The sequence below is a fragment of the Ctenopharyngodon idella genome, chromosome 19 (genome assembly GCF_019924925.1).
Source record: "Ctenopharyngodon idella isolate HZGC_01 chromosome 19, HZGC01, whole genome shotgun sequence".
NCBI classification, from domain to species: domain Eukaryota; kingdom Metazoa; phylum Chordata; class Actinopteri; order Cypriniformes; family Xenocyprididae; genus Ctenopharyngodon; species Ctenopharyngodon idella.
This window is the reverse complement of record NC_067238.1, coordinates 28,786,957-28,806,778: the sequence shown is the minus strand read 5'-3', so window position 1 is coordinate 28,806,778 and position 19,822 is coordinate 28,786,957. Positions and strand designations below refer to the sequence as shown.

The window sequence follows — 19,822 nt, the reverse complement described above, 5'->3', positions numbered from 1 at the left end:
CACGCACAACTGTGTCCCCTAAACAAGTTCTCGGACAAACATCGGCCCCATGCCAACATGCCTAACTGTGTCCTTATTAAAAGTGTTCACTGGTTAAGTTGTGGCTTCATGGTCCCTTACCCAATTTCAACATCTTTCAACATCTTTCATCTTAAAAGAATAAACTTCCTCAGCATGTCACAGTCTTGTTCTGTTTGACTTCTAGTCATGGATTTCTTTGTCACTGTTTTGCCTGTGTTATAGTTAATGATTAGATGGTTTCTGATTAGTCCTCACCTGTTCGCTGTTTCGTTAATAATCTTCCTTTTTGTATTTAAGACCTCAGTTTTCCTTAGTTCTTTCTTGGTTCTGCATTAAAGTGTAGTGTTATTGCTCTTTGTGCTTATTAAAGTTTATTTCATCATCCATTCTGCATCATGCATCTCTCTTGTGGATTTACTACACGCTCACTGTTACACAGGCAAGTATCAGAGTTAATATAGAAATTGTCAAAGGGAAATGGTAAGAATTTCAAGAACTGTTTTTAAGCTGGAACCACAAAAAAAATAAAAAAAATTGCTTACATATAAACACTACATATACACATGCTTGGTTATCTCCAAGGCTGCATTTATTCTGATATATTATTACAATTTAAAATAACTTTTTTACTATATTTTAAAATGTAATATATTTCAGCATTATTGCTCCAGTCTTCAGTGTCACATGAACCTTCAGAAATCATTCTAATATGCTGATTTGCTGCTCAAGAAACATTTATTATTATAATCAATGTTGAAAACAGTTGTCAACTTAATATTTTTGTGGAAACAGATTTTTTTTTTAGGATTTTTAAATGAATAAAAAGTTAAAAAGAACAGCATTTATTTAAATAAAATATTAAATAAAATGTTCTAAAATTAAATAAATTTTCTAAATAATATTAACATAATCTAAATAATGCATAATCTAAATAATATAAATAAAAATAACATTCATAAAATGTATACATTATTTCTTGCTAAATGTACGAAAAATAAAATGTGTGTGTATATTTATATATATAAACATAATATATAAACATAAAAATAACAGTTTCTGTTTAGCTTAGTTTCTAGAAATTGGGCTACTTTAACACTGTTGCTGTGGGTTGTTTTTCATGTCCGTGGGTTGAAACGACCCCAAATAACATGATAATTATCCCCTGGAATGAGAATTTTACCAGGGGAACCCCACCAAAAACGTGGATTTTACCCCCCAGAACACGATTTTTACCAGGGGGAGCAATTGGGCGGGTTTTTTTATTGTGAAAACCTGGCAACCCTGGTCGGCCGTTACCTTTACACACTTGTTATATTGAGCTATTGCATCTCCCGTGTCTTCATTGTTTGGACTATTACCATTGGCCTCTTATTTGGTTTACCCTTGTGTTTGTATGTTCTTGGACTTCTTGCTAAAAGATCCTCAACTCTCCTCATCCCTGCTATTCCAGTGACACCGTCAGTCCAGCTGCCACCATGAGAATCAACAGCTTCAATTAAATCATGACTGATCATGGCAGAATCAAAGCAATCTCATCTGTGAAGGAAACAAATTAGACTCAAATCTGACGTTTTATGCTAATTACAAGCCTAAACCAATGTGTCCGAATCATACATGGTAGGAAGCACTCTGAAACCAGAGCGCAGGGTTATATCCAAGCGCAGGTACAAAAGCAAGCATAATCTCTAGTGCACAACATCAATAATGTAAACTGATCAACAGCTATGCATTATTGAGCAGTCACATTGCTGACCGAATGATTGGCTGATGTGTAATGAGCCTTTTTTTCTACATTCCTTTGAATGGTCTTGATGAAAATCATATTGGCAGAAAGGGCTGGATAGTGAGTCTGCAGCCTTGAAGATAGCAACTATAAAGATGTTTCCTTCACTGAAACATTAAGAGTGACTTGTTGAAAGAAAACAACCATATAAAAGTGCTCCAGCTGAACTACAGCGCATAGCTCACATTATCCATTGCATGCCAACCAGCTTCTGTGCCACAGTTACTCTTACACAGAGGCCAGGAGGGCATAAATATAAAAACATTCCCTTGCGCAGAGCTCTAACCTGAAAGTGAAGACATTTCCAGAAACATCCATCTCTACAGTCAGTGGATCTGTTCCAGAGCTTCCCTCACACCTTATTCTCCTGTATTCTCCTGAGCTCAGCCAACTATCACAGTGTTGACAGTCCACAGCTGGCTAAAAATGGCTCAACAGCCGACTGTCTTTTGTGAATCTGCCAGACATGACAAGCATGAGGGGCTCTACGCAACAGACAAAGTGTGGGCAGTGTGCTGAAGGCTACTGTCAGGTCTGACGTGCCGAGGGAGAACATAGTAATTCACATCATCTATTATATTCATTAGACATATTGTATATAGCTGTCCAGGATACTTTGTTTGTTTTAATATCATTACATGGCTTCATTTTAAATTTTAATGGGCTTATTCGTAAGATAATATGTAGACTAAGAATATTTGTCATCAAGTGCCAAAAGCGAGTAAACGATGGCTTTGATAAATAAATAAAATACATTAAAGGGGACCTATAATGCCCCTTTTACAAGATGTAATATAAGTCTCTGGTGTCCCCAGAATGCATCTGTGAAGTTTCAGCTCAAAATACCCCACAGATCATTTATTATAGCTTGTCAAATTTGCCCCATTTGGGTGAGCAAAAACACGCCGTTTTTGTGTGTGTCCCTTTAAATGCAAATGAGCTGCTGCTCCCGACCCGCTTTCCAGAAGAGGGCGGAGCTTTAACAGCTCACGCTTCGGTTGCTCAACAACAACAAAGCTGGAGAATCTCACGCAGCCAAAATGAGGATTGTCAGTAACGGTGTTCAGCCTTACATTGTTCAAACCGGAGTCGATACTGATGGAGAGACTCAGGAAGAAGTTACAACTTTTAGAATGAAACTGGACGTTTCTGAATGGTTAGTGGATAAATTTATGTAGTTGCTGTGGAGTTGATTCAACTCATCGACTAGCATGTGCCGTCATGTTAATCTTTTGCAAAACATTTGCAGCTTCAATTAATAATCTTCCTGTTGATTCTTAAAAAAAACACTCCACAAAAAAGAAAACGCCAATAACTTGTAGCTGTTTCTTTAGTTTACTATATAGTGCAGCCTTTTATGCTGAATCTTTTCTTGGCTTTGGTCCGACTAACAGTGATACTTTTCTTGAATATCCTTGTGCATCTTTATCTAGTAATATTGATTCGGCCCACTCAGCTCACCTCTCTGTCATCTCCATCCATCTCCTGTCATTCACCGTTTAGATCAATACACCTGTTAGCTGCCTTCAAACAAACACAGCACATCTCTTTTGTCTTCTCATCATACGGTAGATCAGCTCTCACTCTATCCTCTCATCTACTGCAGTCTTATATTTAAAACCCAGCAGCCTGCGAGGTATTTGGCTCCAACTGTTACCTTGCATAATAGCCAAGAAATGTAAGCTTGTATAAGCGTTTTCCTGTTCGGAGAGAGCACTTTAAGTTTTTATTGCATGTTGTGAGATTCCACCAAAGGCTCTAAGAGCTAATTTTTCTCGGCAAAGAGTGAATTTGCACAGAACTGCAGGGGTGAGTGAAACTGAGCCAGGCCCATCATCCATCCCTCTACTCCCACTCTCTTCCTCATCTCTCTTTGCTCATTACTTCATTATCCGTCTCGTCTCTCATCCTTCTTTGTGTCACTGCACTTCTAGCGCAGTAGCCATGGCTCATCGGTATGCCTCTAACGCAGTATATTACACCAGCACGCCTCCAGCTGCATCGTGGGTGACTGCAATGCTTGTGGGGAACAGTCCAAGGATTAACCGAGGAGCAGACCGAGGGGAAACAGGGAGGGTGGAGAAGAACAATCGACTGAAAGTGTTTGTCGGCATTTGAATCATAGGCTGGCAATGGTGCTGCATGGCTCAGAGTCTGGCTGACTACAACTGATCGCATTAAATGGCCTTACAGTCATGCAGCGGTGCCAGCGCTCCCAGTGTCAACACACACACACACACACACACACACACACACACACACAGCTCTCTCCCGGAGGGACGGCGAAGCTGATGCTGAGTGGATTAACCATGCAACACAGAGACAAATCTGCAGACAGACATTCCTGTACTATTCTCTGAAAACAGGAAGCTGTTGCTGCTGTTTGCCAAAGTCAAATTAACTTTCTCTCTATCATGTTATTAAGAAATACATTCAAATATAAACGTTTCTTCAACTACGGGCACTTGTGGGCCAGTGGAAAAACTCTTTTGTTCACACTTTCACTAGTTTATCTACTAACAATGTCCAACAGTGGGAATATATGCATCAAAGGAGAATTTTTTTCCACAACAAATGTCATAAAGTATGCATTCAACACGAAAATACTGGGTTAAAAACAACCCAAGTTGGGTTGAAAATAGACAAACCCAGCGGTTGGATTAAATGTTTGCCCAACCTGCTGGGTAGTTTTATTTAACTCAACTATTGTTTAAAAATTACTGTATTTCTTGCTTAAAATGAACCCAAAGTACGTTGGAAATTAACATTTATTAATATGTTTAATAAATGAACATTTATTAATAATTTTAATGACTAATTAAACAATTAACATTTATTAAATTGCTTATTAATAAACCTTTCACCTTTTGATTATTATTGTTGCCTCTAGTAATTATGTGTCTGATTTTTAATTTCCAACCTATTTTTGGTTCATTTTAAGCCATTCATATAGTCATTTTTAAACAATAGTTGGGTTAAATAAAACTGCCCAGCACGTTGGGCAAACATTTAACCCAACCGCTGGGTTAAAACAACCCAATCGCTAGGTTTGTCCATTTTCAACCCAAGTTGTTTTTAACCCAGCATTTTTAGAGTGAATGATGGAAATGACCTTAAACCATTATTAAAACATTTGTCTTGCTAATTTCATAGCTAGCATCTGAACGCATACAATAAATAATACACTCTAAAAAATGCTGGGTTGTTTCAACACAATTTTGGGACAACCGTTGGGTTAAAAATGTAATTTAAAAATCGAACCCAACTGTTGAGTTTGTCCATATTTAACCCAAAATTGCATTGAAACAACCATTTTTTAGAGTGTATTTTCACACTTTTTGCATAATTTGACTACATTTGGAAATTACGTATAATAAAAATGTTCTGTTTATTAGTGATTATTAGTGTTTTTGTTGTTTTTATCACATGTTGTGATATGCCATTCAAAAGTTTGGGGTCAATAAGATTTTTTTATATACAGAAATTAATACTGTTATTCAGCAAGGATGCATTAAATTGATCAAAATTATTTTAAATAATGTTGTTTCTTTGAAATAAATTAATCAAAGTATTCTGAAATTTTGTTATGGTTTCCCAAATTATTGAGCAGCACAACTGTTTTCAACATTGATAATAATAATAAATGTTTCTTGAGCAGCAAATCAGCATATTATAATGATTTCTGAAGGATCATGTGACACTGACGACTGGAGTAATGCTGAAAATTTAGATTTGATCACAGGAATAAATTATATTTTACAATATATTCACATAGAAAATGGTTATTTTAAATTGTAATAATATTTCACAATATTACTGTTTTTACTGGATTTTTAATCAAATAAATAGCTTTGGTGAGCAGAACAGACTTCTTTCAAAAACATTTAAAAAATCTTACCAATCCCAAAATTTTTAACAGCAACGTAAAATCTTTTCACACAATACACATTAAAATCACATTATCATAATAAATAAAATCTAGATATAAAAGACATTTGAAAGTGGCAAAAGTCAATGATGAATATTGTAAAAAAATAAAAAATAAATATAGTATGTTTTAAACATTTGACCTAAAAAGAATAGACAAGTCTTTTAGTTTCAATTCAAATAAACACCTGGGACATAAAAGTGCCTGCAGCTGAAGAAACACAGTGCATAAAAATATATGAATCACCAGTTTCATGACAAGCATTTGAATGTTTTTCTAAAGCTGAAAGCTATTAAAAGCCGTTATCCATTCATTCATCCATTCTCTCTTTGCAGAGAGTGCATTCCATGAGACTTAAAAGACATTTTATTTCAACTATATTTTGAAAGCACTTTGGCCACGGAGGAGACTTGAACTGATGAGTCAGGTGATATGAAACTCTCAAGCGTTATTAGCCTTTTGCTCTGTGTCAAGAACATAGCTCCTTCAAAACATATGGTTCTGTTCGTCCTCTTGATTCTTTTTTCAGTTTATCTGGCCTGGAATGTCATCATTTCACCCTCTTTTTAATCCTGTGTTTGTGGAAATACCTCTGGGGGCCTCACCACCCGCCAACACGTAGCACGCTAGAACAGTGAGGGGGAGCTGCTAGCATAAGTGGATAAACAAGACAACAATCGCTTACTTTATGCTTCATTCTCATGTGTTGGCTGAGTCTTCTCACATGATCACAAACATGGTCTGATGAATACATAATTCATCAACTGACCACACGAGTGGGTGAGGGTGTTACATTTACATGCAAGCTAGTTCCAGCTATCAGCCTATCCTTAATACGTATACATTATATATATAATATGCATTTAATAATGATTTGAACTTTATATTCAAAACTTTATATTAAAGATTTACAATAGTTCCTAACTAGTTCTTAGACTATGTAAAAAAATAAAATAAATAAAAAATTAAAGAATATATTATTGAATTTTAATAGATATTTTAGAAAATATAGGTCCACTAATAAATATAATAATCAGATTATTAAAAATAAATAAAAAAGTAAATAATATAACAATATATTTTAAATACATATTTTAGAATATATTACACTATATATATATATATATATATATATATACTTTTTTTATTAATTAATTTATTTTTAACAATCTGATTATATTTTTACTGGACCTATATTTTCTAAAATATAGTACTGGCCAAAAGGGATGTCTGGAGGGGATTATTTGTTTTTAATGACACTACTAGTTCTATTAAACCATCAAAATATGAGGAAAATATTGTATATTTTTTAAAATATTTTAAATATGAAGAACAAAAATACAGTATTTAACTGAAAAATTATTTGGCAAAAAAAAGGCAAACTACAGGTTTTATTTTACTATGCAAATTTTTTTTTTTTTTTTTTGCATAGAAAAACAAAAAGCTCACAGGAAAAAGCATACACTGATTACAACATAATTATGAATAAATACATGATTAAAAGCTAACATAAATGAATAAAGGGTGAAGATGTCAATTTTCCTAGGACATCACGGACATCACTTTTGGCCACTACTGTATGTATTAAAAATATAATAATTTATTCTTTCTCTTGAATATATAAATAAAAAATAATAAAGATATAGAAATAGAATAAAAAGACTCTTATACTCTGACTTTGAGAACAAAAGGAGAAAATGGTTCACTTTTCTCCTCTGAAGAATAGAAGTTTGCATTTGAATGTTTATATATGTAATGTATGGCAACTTTATTTTTTACATTATATTTTATTTGTGTTACATGTTTTTTTTCTTTAAGTTTACTTTGTGTTTCTAACAAAAACCAACAAAAAATAAGTAGCAAAAAAAACCATAATATATATATATATATATATTCTAAAATACTACTATATTATTATTATTATTATTATTAATAAATAATATATTCCTGAGTACAATGGACACACAGTGAGGGAAAAATGTCACTCTACACAACTTGGTGAACACTCAGCGAGCAACAAACAATACAGGACACTGTGTCAGCATTGAACACCTCCTTGTTTCCATCATGGAAAAAAGCAGGATCTACACTCTGATAGATTCAGTGATGGTCTGTGACGGGGGTGGAGGGAGAGAAGTGGAGAATTAGTGCCTGACACGGACAGCTGGAACGGTGCAGCGTCGGAACCACAGGCCTGTCTTCTGTTTCCACAGTCGTTAAAAATTCAACTCCAGAAAGGGTCAGATGTCAGAGAAACAAGCAAACAAAAAATACCACAGCATTCATAATGCATTGCGAGACAGACCTCTGTCAATGACTACAGTTTCAAAATCGCTTGATAGCTTCATTTTGTCTGAAGCTGAAGTGCACAAACCGTACATTGACATCTCGTGTCATGACAGCATGTTTGTTCTGCGTAACAAATGAGAAAAATAACTGATAGCTCCTGATAAACAGACCAAACTGTAGGCATGTGTACAAAAGTAACACAAAATTGGACAAAACTCACTTTTAGCAGAAATACACATTTAAAATACAGTTTTTTTCCTGGAAAAAAGATGACTCATCCTGCACTACACAAATTTTTGTCCAATCAGATGCTCTCTGGAATGAGAATGCCCCACCCCCTATTTAGGGATGCACGATATATCGGCCACCATATCAGTATCGGCCGATATATGTTCATTTTTAATGTTATCGTTATCGGCCGATAAGAAAATTAGGCCGATATAATAAAGCCGATAAATAATGGATTATTTTTCCTTCAGCTGAAACACTTCAGGTGCGCACTGTCCACCACTATATGCTTGAAATATGAATGAAATCACTTCAAAAAGGAAAATACAGTTAAGTATAATTCACAGCACAAGTCTGTCATATAGGCTACATAATATTATAATGAGAACATTATAATTTTGTGCATGGGACATGACTATTAATGGTGAGACTTTTGTTTTTGTAATCAGGCTCTCAAAAATTATATAAAAATTTTGATATAGATTTATCGGCCAATATATCGGTTATCGGCTTTCATATATAAAGAATTATCGGTTATCGGTATCAGCAAAAATTTTCAAAATGAGCGGTGCATCCTATCTACAACTACATAGAAAGTAGAAAATCATGGCTGTGATAGAGCTAACTTGTCTTTTTCTATGTGTTTTTTTAAAGGGAAATGCACTTTTATATGTATAGCCCAAACTTCCTGCTTAAATAAAAAAATACATCAAGCCAGGTTAGAAAACCGCACTTATTAGGTGATTTAAGTTATCAACTACCTAAGTAGCTGAAAATCATCATGAAATCACCAACTGAGACATCTTTATCCACGGTATAAGACTGAAATACCCCTTTTCCAATTACATAAAGCCACCTTAATCTTTTCAAGTCAGGACTATGGCTTTAAAAATACCTTGATCTACTGAAAATTCCTTAAAATAAAATGAAAATGAATAAAACATCCTCTACTACTCAGCTCACTCACCGAAAAGACTTTTCTCATCCACGTTCCTGAAAGAATGTTTATATATATTTAATAGAACCCTAAAATATAGCTAATAACTAGACTATAGCCATCAACCCTTTTAACTGAATTACAGGATTGAGCTGATATAGTAAATGGCTGGACTGATTCAGACTGGTCTATATACAGTATGTGCATCTGAGCACAGAATGGAGTGTATAATCATTGAATCATTTCAGCAGTCATTCAACTGCTGCCCAGTCATTCAAATCCATTTGATTCCATTAGAGAATCAAGAAGGAATAAATATGCCATAACAAGAGGCTGAGATTAGAAGAGCTAATGTCATATTTCATTTAGCCTGCAAGTGCAGTTTATGTAGGAGGATGATGATGACAGGACGGATGTAACAAAGGGCACAGCTAAACAAACACTAGAATTCACTGTAAAAGGCACGTGTTTGATGTTTCATCTAATGGGATCTGGTTAGTTTGCTCTCAATTATATCTAATATTAGAAATAAAATGATCTTGTAAACAGCATCTACTCAACTACACCCACCCTAGTATATCATGTTCAAAATCTACAGTTACAGACTGTTGTGACAACTAAACCAGTGAATATAAACATGTCTGAGTTTATATCACATGACAGCTGAAAAGCTAGATGTAAAACTGATTTGTGAAACTAACATCCATCTATAAAAAGGGCAGGCAGAGGACATGGCTACTAGATGCCAGATGCTCATTATCAGAGTCAGACTGACACACGCTCCCACGCTGGGCAGGACTACGAGACGAGTACAATCACAGGATGTGCACATTGAAATGGACTTGAAGTGCTCTCCACTGCCTCTCCAGTGTTTACAAAACAACCCATATGGAATAAATACATTAAAGGGGTCCTATTATGCTTTTTCACATTTTCAGCTTTCTTTAGTGTGTTGCTGTTTTTGTATGAAAAATGCCTGCAAAGTTACAAAGCACAAAGTCACTTCAAAGGGAGTTATTCTCTATATCAGTGCGCACTGTTTCTGAACTCCCTGAAACGCCTCCATAGAAGTCTTGAGATTTCTTCCGAGAATGCATGATACATGTCACAATATTCCTCATTTAAATAATTCCCGCACAAGACATATGCAAATTACAGAGGCGGGGCCTGGTTGAGTTACTGTAGCAAATTTGTAATTTTTTTTTTTTGAGCGTTCAAGCATGAAAACCTATTCTAGTAGACACCAAAAAACAAAAAAGGGCATAATAGGTCCCCTTTAAAGTCAGCTAGGTCAGTGATTTTGCTTTAGAACCTTCATTTTTATATTAGACATCATGTGGCGACCCATCACAGTACTAACATTTTTTTTATTGCAGAGAGAAAACAAATGTTCTACAAGGGATATTGTATTTCACCCCAAAATTAAAATTGTCATCATTTATTCACCATCATGTTGTTTCAAACCAGTATGACATACTTTTTTCCATTCAACACAAAAGGGGAAATTTCAAGTTCAAGTTTCACACTTATATGAAGTTGTCATATGACTTTTGGAGATTTCAAATAAAGCCCACAAAATACTACTTTTAAGTTATTTTTAATGGTGCTTTCACATCCTTTTTGATGCTTGAAAGCTTCAGTCCCCCTTTTTTGCAATGACACGAAAATTATTATACTTTATACATTCTTCAAAAATTCTCCTTTAGTGTTTCACAGAAAAAAGAAAGTCATACAGGTTTGGAAAAACATGAGGGTGCCCCAATTATACTATTTTAAAGGCTCCTAATTTTGTTTTGGAGGTCTCCTACAATAGGTTTACATGCATCCAAGGTCAAAAAACACTGTAATTTTCTTATATTATACATTGCAGCATCAGCTCTTTTCTCACAGTGCCTGAAATGGCTCGATAAAGGATTCGGTCTCTCTAAATCCTACTTTTCCAAGAGCTTACCCTGCTCTGATTGGTCAGACGGCCCAGTCTGTTGTGATTGGTCTACCACTTACAAGTCGGAAACTGACATTTATGGTGCACTTTGATCTTTGAAACTCTGCAGACCTTTTACATTCACAAACAGCCATATAACACACTATCCGAAAAAGCATAATAGGGGCACATTAAGAGAAACATCCCTTTAAAATCAACTAACTTAACTGTAAACGCTCACCAATAGGATGAGGGGATGTTATGCAATCTGTCCATGAATGCACAACCTTAGACATTAACAACAAAATGCTCCGCTAAGCCTAATTTTGCTATGCTAAACAGGCATTATTTGTTGCATTTTATTACTTGCATTTAGCCATCTGCGACCCATCTAAACAGAGCATTTGGCAACCACAAAGCAAGGTCATTAATACCTTAACAGGCTCAAAATCAAACACAGAGATGGAAAAAGGATAAATAAAACAAGCCTAATGTATTGCATGAAATTATAAGATGAATCAGAGAATTATGCTGTGATCATTTTGCAATTGATGAACCTGAGATGAGTGCTGTTATTCCACACGACCACTAGAGCTGCTCGCACAAGAGCCTCTTACAGCAACTCTATATTAATTATGCTTAGAAAAGCTTTAAAATGGAAACGATCCACTTAATGAGTGACTAAGAAATATTATGAGCAGGAGAGAAAATGTTCAGTATAATTAATGACTGACACTTCTATTCATCATCAAGCTAGTCTAGTCTGGTGAATGGACAATGTTTTACCACAAATCAGGTCCTTTCTCAAGCCCGAACACAGACCACAGACTGTTATTTCCTCCATGTCTGCAGAAAAAGCATGTGGCCTGGGTTCAAAATTCCCTGACTCATGAAAAAGTCTTTCTTTGTCAAGCTAACGACCAGGGCAGTTCAGTCGAGTTGACAGTTAACCCAGCCGGCACAATGCCATTTTACAACAAGCTGGCATTTTCTAGTTGCTCCACGTGTTACAGTACTATTGCTTTATTTAATAACATTTAGTTGATGAAAATTTATGAAAGAACACCGCTAAAGGACACATCTGTTATAGCAGACTGATCTAAATGCCATATGTTCGAATGCACTGTCGCACATTTGACATTCGGCAGCTGTGAAGACCTATATTTCATGTTTATAATTAGCAGCAGGATCCAAGAATTGAAACCGAGAGCAGCATTGGGATGTGATCTGATTAAGGGACTCCAAGAATACAATACTTCAAGAGCAAAAAGGTGTACAAACCGGGCGTAATGAACCTTTTAATTCAGTTAATTCTGGCACACAACAGCTCGATGAAATTCAGCTCGTGTGAGGGAGATTAGTGAGCAAACATCACGTTTACCCATTGAGAGAAGCTGGGGAACCGGTCCAGCACTGCTTAAGGGTATTAAAGGGACTGATCCAAACCAGGGGAATGTTTGTTTTCGAGTATTTTCCACATCTACATCCAGCTTCCGATCAGAGCTAATAGCCGTGGCTGTAAACACATTTCCAGCAGCTCAAACAGCAGCAATTTTCACGATATCGCAACTAATCAATAACAACAGTCCACAGCTGTGCCATTATATGGCCAAATCAAAGATAACTGATTTAAATGCTGGCTAAGTGAATTCATCTGAACTCTAATTGGGTGTAAAATGCATTTCTGAGAAGTTAACATCATAAGTTAAACAATGTAATGCTATAGCTTCCTGCGAAACACAAGACGTCGATAGACAGACTGTAATTACCATTATGCTTCTCCTTGGAAAAAGTTGCAAACACAGCGGTTATCCATGTTCTCATTTGAACATGATAATAGTGTAGAGGAACGGGGATTGACAAGCGTAGGGACAGACAGTGGTGGTGTGAGAAGTTACAGCAAGGAGAGTCAGAGAGGCATGTGAGGACAGAAGCTATATGTGTTCATTTCCCCACAGGCATGAGTGGGCCTTTGGATGTCACTTTACGGTTATCTAAAAAGCACTAACATAGGCAGGCAAAACAAGAAATGCTCTCACTATATTGGAGAAAATCAATAAAATGGCATTACTGGCCTCTATAGGTTCAATTATGACTATGCTTTCAAAGATGAACAACAGGAACTCAATAACATGATGGCCTTTTAAAAAAAAAATCAAAGCATAATTGGATAGATTTGGAAAATTTAAAACGCATATGTACGCTTTGTACTCATGTTGGTTTTATATTGTTTTGAAAAACATTTATGCGATTGAGTGAGTGTATATTAAAGAAAATTAAAAAAATTGTCATCATTTACCACCCTCATGTTGTTCCAAACCCGTAAGACTTTAGAAACACAAATGAAGATATCTGAAATGAAATCGGAGAGATTTCTGTTCCTCCATTGATAGCTACGCAACTACCATTTTGACGCTTCAAAAAGTTCATGAAGAGATCGTAAAAATAATCCATAGGAATTGAGTGGTTTAGTCCAAATTTTCTAAAGAGACTCGATCACTTTATATGATGAACAGATCGAACTTAGGCTTTTATTCACATATAAACATTGATCAGCGAACATAAACAGAAGCTCAACCGTACTTGCTTGATGCGTGAGCTCATTGGTTCTTGTGGAAGTTCAAACGTGATGCGTAACACGTGAGAATGAATCTCATTGGTTCTTGCAATATAATCGGTTCTTGCAAATATCTTCATTTGTGTTTTGAAGATGAACAAAAGTCTTACAGGTTTGGTATGACATGAGGGTGAGTAAATAATGACAGAATTTTCATTTTTGGGTGAACTAACCCTTTAATCATTATATTTTCATAACTTTTTTATTTAAATATATATATTTACAAGGTAAAAACAACGAAAATGTATCATGAGTTGGTCATTTAAAAACATAAAGAAGTATTAAAATAAGTAATTGAATGTATGAATTGCATTTTTAATGTATTTTTTAATGAATTAAAGTCGCAATGTAACGGAAGCAGTGTATGTTATTGTTAACTAAAACTATTCTCATTAAAAATCATTTTCATTAATTGAAATAAAATATTTCAAATATAAATACTGGATGAAAAACATAAACTTTAAAAAAATCAAACAAAAATGAGAAATGTTGCCTTGTCAGCAAACTGATAAAAATAAGTTTAAAATTTAAGTACCAAAATCACTAAAACTAAAACTGCTAAATAGAAATATTTAAAATAAAATAATAAAACAACATAACAAATAATACTAAAACTTAAATTTAGAAATAAAAGCTCATTCAAAATATTAATAAATACTATAATAATAACACTGAATGGAAGTAGTGACAGATCTTTTCTTTTATATTGTGACGTACATTTGCGTGAAACAGATTATCAAAAAGAAAAAAATTGCAGGGCAGGAATTCGTTCAAATCCATCGGTTGTTGGTGGCAGATCTGAGTGTGAGAATAAAATTTTTGACCTTTGAACTATAATTACGTGCTCAAAAAATAGAAAATTTAAACATATGTGCGGATGAATCATTCACAATAAGATCCATTTAGAAAAGCGCCATTTTTTCATGCCAACTTAAGGTGTCACATCATTGACCCATTAACATGCAAAAGACTAGCAATAAACTTACTTTTATGGGTGCAGAGCTGAATTTAATTTTCCGTTTTTGTGGAATTTCCTCCTTGTCCTCTTCTGGAAGACCAGGAATCTCTGTAATCTCTGGTCCTGGGTCATAGGAAAGGTCATCATCGTACAGGTCATCCTCTAGGTCCGTGCAGCTCTCCCCCCAGCCCTGGTAGCAAGCATCTCCATCGGCAGTGAAAATAACTCTCTCATTGCCACAGTATTCCTCATTGGGTTCTTCAATGTGATCCTCTGTAATCCGGCTAGACTCCTCTTTCACATGACCGTCTGTGTCCTCATGGGCTGTGGTAGCTGTAGACTCATGTGAATTTCCTGCAGCGTCATTGACTGAAGAATCCTCCACGGCCTTGGTTGAGTTTACCTCATCTTTTGGTTTCGGTTCACTGGATCCATCAACCACCTCGGGGGTCTCCTGGGGCTTCTTCTCGTCTGGTTTAACTTGGTCCACGGCCTCAGACAGAGGACTAGGACTGAGAAGATCTTCTGAAGATGAAGAAACTGGCAGATTGTGCTTGCTACCCACTCGCGTCCTGTAAAAACCACGCGACGGGGACTGTCGCGCACTGGTGTCGTCCTCGCTGGCCTCCCCGTGTCTCTGTAAGCCATCTGGGGAGTACAGCCCTCTTCCGCCTCCGTGGCCTCTTCTGAAAGTAGCACCGGAGCCCTGCTGATCAATATTTTCGAACACAGCACTGAGCTGACTCACAGTGGGAGATGAGGCCTCTGTCCTGGAGCAAAGACTATCCAAAGAGTCCGTACTGCCTCTGTTTGAACGTGCTCCCCGCCAGTCATCCAAATGCTCGTGAGAACCCCTCTTCTCTCGGCCGTAAGAGTACACAGGTGACTGTGAAGCATCTCTGGAGCTCTGCTCAAAGAGTTTCCTCGTTTCTGAGAACTTTGAGTTATGATGGCCACTGGCAGTCCGTTCTCCAGTGCCATGCTGGAACTTGACCACTGACCCATCCGCCTTGTTGATGAAGTTTGTTGGCTTGTTGAGTTTCTGTGGGGAGGTCTCATCCCTTGATCGTCTGTTGGACCCAGTGCTCTCGGTCCCCATCTGCATGAACATGTTCTTGATGCGACTGACGTGGGCCCCGTATTGCCGCCCTCGAGGCTGCCTGACCCCCTCCGGGTCCTTGAGTTTGGGGTCTCCATCCTGTTTTGGTTGGTCAAATGCCTTCTTTAGAGCCTGGAACTCCGTCCTGTAAGCATTCCGGTGCGGGGAAGCGCTCCTCAGGGTATTCCTCTCTGCCGAGGCCTCCGTCTTCAACATCTTAGCCTCGACAATGGAGGTCTTCTCAAATATACAGTAACATTCCTTCAGGTTGTTCGTTGGGTGCAATCACATTTTGTTGGGGATTCCTGAAAACATTTACAAAAATGTTATGAGTAGCTTGTTTGTTCACAAATTATGCAATTATTATTCATTTTTGAACAGCAGACAATCATATACTGCAAAGGAAACTTGCCAACGAAGTGACCCTAATAAGCCCACATAGCCAACAAAATAGACCCAGGTGTTGTTGTTTCATATAGGCTACTACGCATAATATAAACTAGAACTGCAATATTAATCGTTAAATGATCATCCTAAATGACAACGATTCGCCTGTTTCTAGTAGACCGTTGTCAAAATCACACCGGAACATTCAAATCTGTGTTCGCGGCTCGCGCTGCCGGTGCTGAAACAGCTTCACAGTCTTCTGTTACAAATATTCAAATTATCACAGAAGTCCTGGGATAAAAGTTTATGTTTCAGATATAAACACTGATATCTACGGTAGCGATCAAAATAATAGAGTAAATCACCTTTTGAAAGTAACTTTGGCGCTTCAAATAACGGTCGTATCGATTACATCGTTACGCCACAAGGTGGCGACAAGTGAAAATGTATTTGTCATTGAATAATTTATTCAAGAGATTCGTTCAAAAACGCTGATTCATTCATTAAAGAAACAAGTGAAGTATTTATAACGAGTCATTGAATCATTTATTCAAACTGATTTTTCTTTAAATAATTAAACATTTTTAAATAGACTGCAGCAATTAATATTTTGTCAGAAGAACCTCTAGCAAATTACATGTTTTTTTTTTTTTTTTGTTTTTTTTTTTAGTTTGTCTGTTCAGAATCGTGGAAGAATCGTGATTCTTAATTTATTTAAGATTTTGAAAGAAGTATGCTACTCAGGCTGCATTTATTTGATCCAAAATACAGTAAAAACAGAAATATCATGAAATATTACAATTGAACAGTTATTCAACCACATTAAAACATTTTAAGAAGCTTCTTGAGCCAAAAAAGAGATCTGCCTGTGATCGTAATCACAGAAAAATAACTTTTTTTGTCAAGTGGGATTATTAGAAACGACTCCATTGACCCCTATTGTTCCTAATAAGCTCACTAAGATAAGAACCTTACAGAACTTCTTATAAAAAGCATTAACTGAATTCACCGTGCTCAGAACACATCCTTTTAATTCAAAAACTTCACAATTCATTGTACTGAGAAACAATATAGGTAGGCCTACTACAAAGCCTAAAAATAAGTCTCACAACTAGCCTTCTGCATTGGCAAAGCAATATAGAGTTGATATGATGACCTGTGAAAGCGTCCAAATAGATGCTGTGTGTGAGAGAAATTGACTGACTTTAAGATAGAGGAACCGATTAGAGGTACCATGGTAAAATTAAAGTAACATCCATACTGCGAATGTTTGGATATTGTTCAATGGACATTGAGACACTAAACTCCAGTTTGATCAGCAGTTCTTTAATTAGGCTAGTCATGCTGACTAATCAAAAATGAATCCGAATTAAATATTAAGCGCCTAATACAATGTAAACGCGTTAACATGACAAATGTGTCGTGGCTTTATTTGGCCACACAGGTGGGCATGTACCTTATAAGTCCACTCTGGACTTTTCTATTAAATAAAGCAATTTAATTTTTTCAGTTTACCCAAAATTCGTTTTTATAGCCTACTGAACAGCAGCTGCAGCAGCAGCAGGGCAGATGAAAACAAGCAACTCTGCTGCACATCAGTTTGTAAACACAACGCCTCAAAAAGGACTCGGATGCTGGAAAATGCCTTTGCATTGGCTCTAGTCCACCGCCCTGGTCCCTGAACATTATGCGTGATCATCACTTTGCCATAAGGGCCGACGGAGCACTCAATATCAGCGCGATGTTGTTGATGCACCGATGTGTTTTCGACGCAGATCTCGATATGACTCACAGATTAGATTTGCCTTCCATCACCCATCGTGTACACCGCAGACAGCCGCTGCATTTTAGGCTGCCGGAATGTATTTAAAATCAATCCCACATTAATATTTAATACGGATAATAAAAGCACGGAAAGGCAGATGCACATTTCAGCCCAACACAAGGACAAAATATAACTGTGCGCGCGACATGCATAATGTAAAAACAGTTTATGTTGGTTAGATAACAACCCACATTCAACTCTCACAACAATGCATAACGCAAATAAATGCGAAACTGCAAATGTAAATATGCATTTAGCAAAAGTGCGATCATTGCGCTATTCAGAGATGATGAACAACCAGTAACGTTACGCGCATCACATCACATCGCCTGCATCACTGACAGCTCCATCCTACAAACCCAGTATCCATAAACACTCAAAAAATACAGACCTAGTTCATTCCAGCGAGTGTATCTAGCCACAGCTAGCATAACATCATGCGTAAACAAAAAGCAGAAGTAGCGCAAGTATTGCTTAACTCCCTTGTTGTTGCTCCAAAACAAAAGAGTCACTTACCTACGCCTTCAAATGTAATGTCAGATGTCCCAGGAATAAATGTGTCCTCGCTTTAAATCATTAACCAAAGGGGAATTGCATTGAACAGCATTTTAATTCAGCTCGCTACTAGCATCAAGCTGCCATGCAGGACCTTACCAGACAATTGACACAATTTGACATACAAGCCGGGCTTTACACACACACACACACACACACACACATATACACGCGCGCACGCACACACATACACGAGCGCGCAGCTAGACAACGCCATTGCAGGCGAGGGGTGATGCCGCCATTCCCTTAGTAGGGGTGTTGTTGATACACAACACCATTCAGAGTCAAACTATCAGTCATTTCCGTATTTCTTCATGTATTTACCTCAACAAATACGGTTACTCGACTATGTGCTGTTGTTTTGAGAGCTTCAACAATTGACAGGTGTGTAACCTTAATTTTCAAAAATGGTTCGGTCCAGTAATCTGTGTAGAGGGGGAACAAGCAAACTGCAGTCTGGCAAAGGAAAGAAAGTGATTAAAATCGCAGCATAATAACTATAGTGGTCGTGCTGGGGTGATACAAGGCCACGTGGTGATAAGAAGGATCATTCAATTTTAATTCCCATGTAAATGCATTTATGCTGCCTCTGTGCAGCAATAAATAGTCTGTAAATGCACTTTTTTGTGTTAGCTATATGCCACTTCAGATGCAGCGTCTGTGCCGCCTTTGCAGCATACACGTGGCATAAAGCCATTAATAAGTGTTTTGAGGACGAAATATGAATTATAAACGTTAAAAAAACTTAATTATTCAAAGAGTGCGAAACACAGGATATTTATTCTTCTAGCTATAGAGGCATCTTTACACAGCCAAGTTAAGGCTGCTCTGTGCCTGCACAAAATTTAGTGTAAAGATGCAATGCTGCATAAAAGCCAGTCTAAATTATGCCTGCTCTGACCCACCTCAACCCCTGGTATCAAAGTATACAGTTAAAATTGCTGTGTAAATGCAATTATGCCACCTTTAAACGTCTGTGTAAAGACACCTAAATGACATTTTGGAAGTGCTTCTGTGCCACCTTTGCAGTGTAAATTTGGCATATTTATATTTACGGTAGTGATGTATAATTTAATTTGTTAACTTCTTATTTGTTTCATTTTTTTATTTTATTTATTCTGTCTTCAGCCCAAATACCGCCTAAGAACTTGTGTTGCAGATAATTGCATAATTGACAACAGAAATATTCTGTTACACCTTTTTTTTTTTTTTTAAATACTATTTATTGCATAACACTTGATCCGCTTGTATTCCTGTCAGAGGTTGTCTGG

At 36.6% G+C, this 19,822-nt stretch overlaps 1 protein-coding gene across 15 annotated transcripts in view; it reads right to left on the bottom strand.

Moving 5' to 3' along the window:
* Positions 1 to 19,822, bottom strand: part of ppp1r9a (protein phosphatase 1, regulatory subunit 9A) — a 66,088-nt gene that overhangs the window by 40,540 nt on the left and 5,726 nt on the right. For 12 of the 15 annotated variants that reach the window (XR_007926567.1, XR_007926566.1, XR_007926568.1 and 9 more), the window contains exons 1-2: positions 18,513 to 18,723; positions 14,714 to 16,089 (exon numbers count right to left, since the gene is read on the bottom strand). Coding sequence is in view for 11 of the 15 variants with exons in the window: in XM_051873168.1 (XP_051729128.1) it covers positions 14,714 to 16,000 (1,287 nt within the window). In the remaining 4 variants the exon portion in view is untranslated. Of the gene's footprint in view, positions 1 to 14,713; positions 16,090 to 18,387; positions 18,489 to 18,512; positions 18,724 to 19,822 lie in introns of those variants that run through there. The other 3 variants (XM_051873177.1, XM_051873170.1, XM_051873169.1) reach the window with 3 other exon arrangements.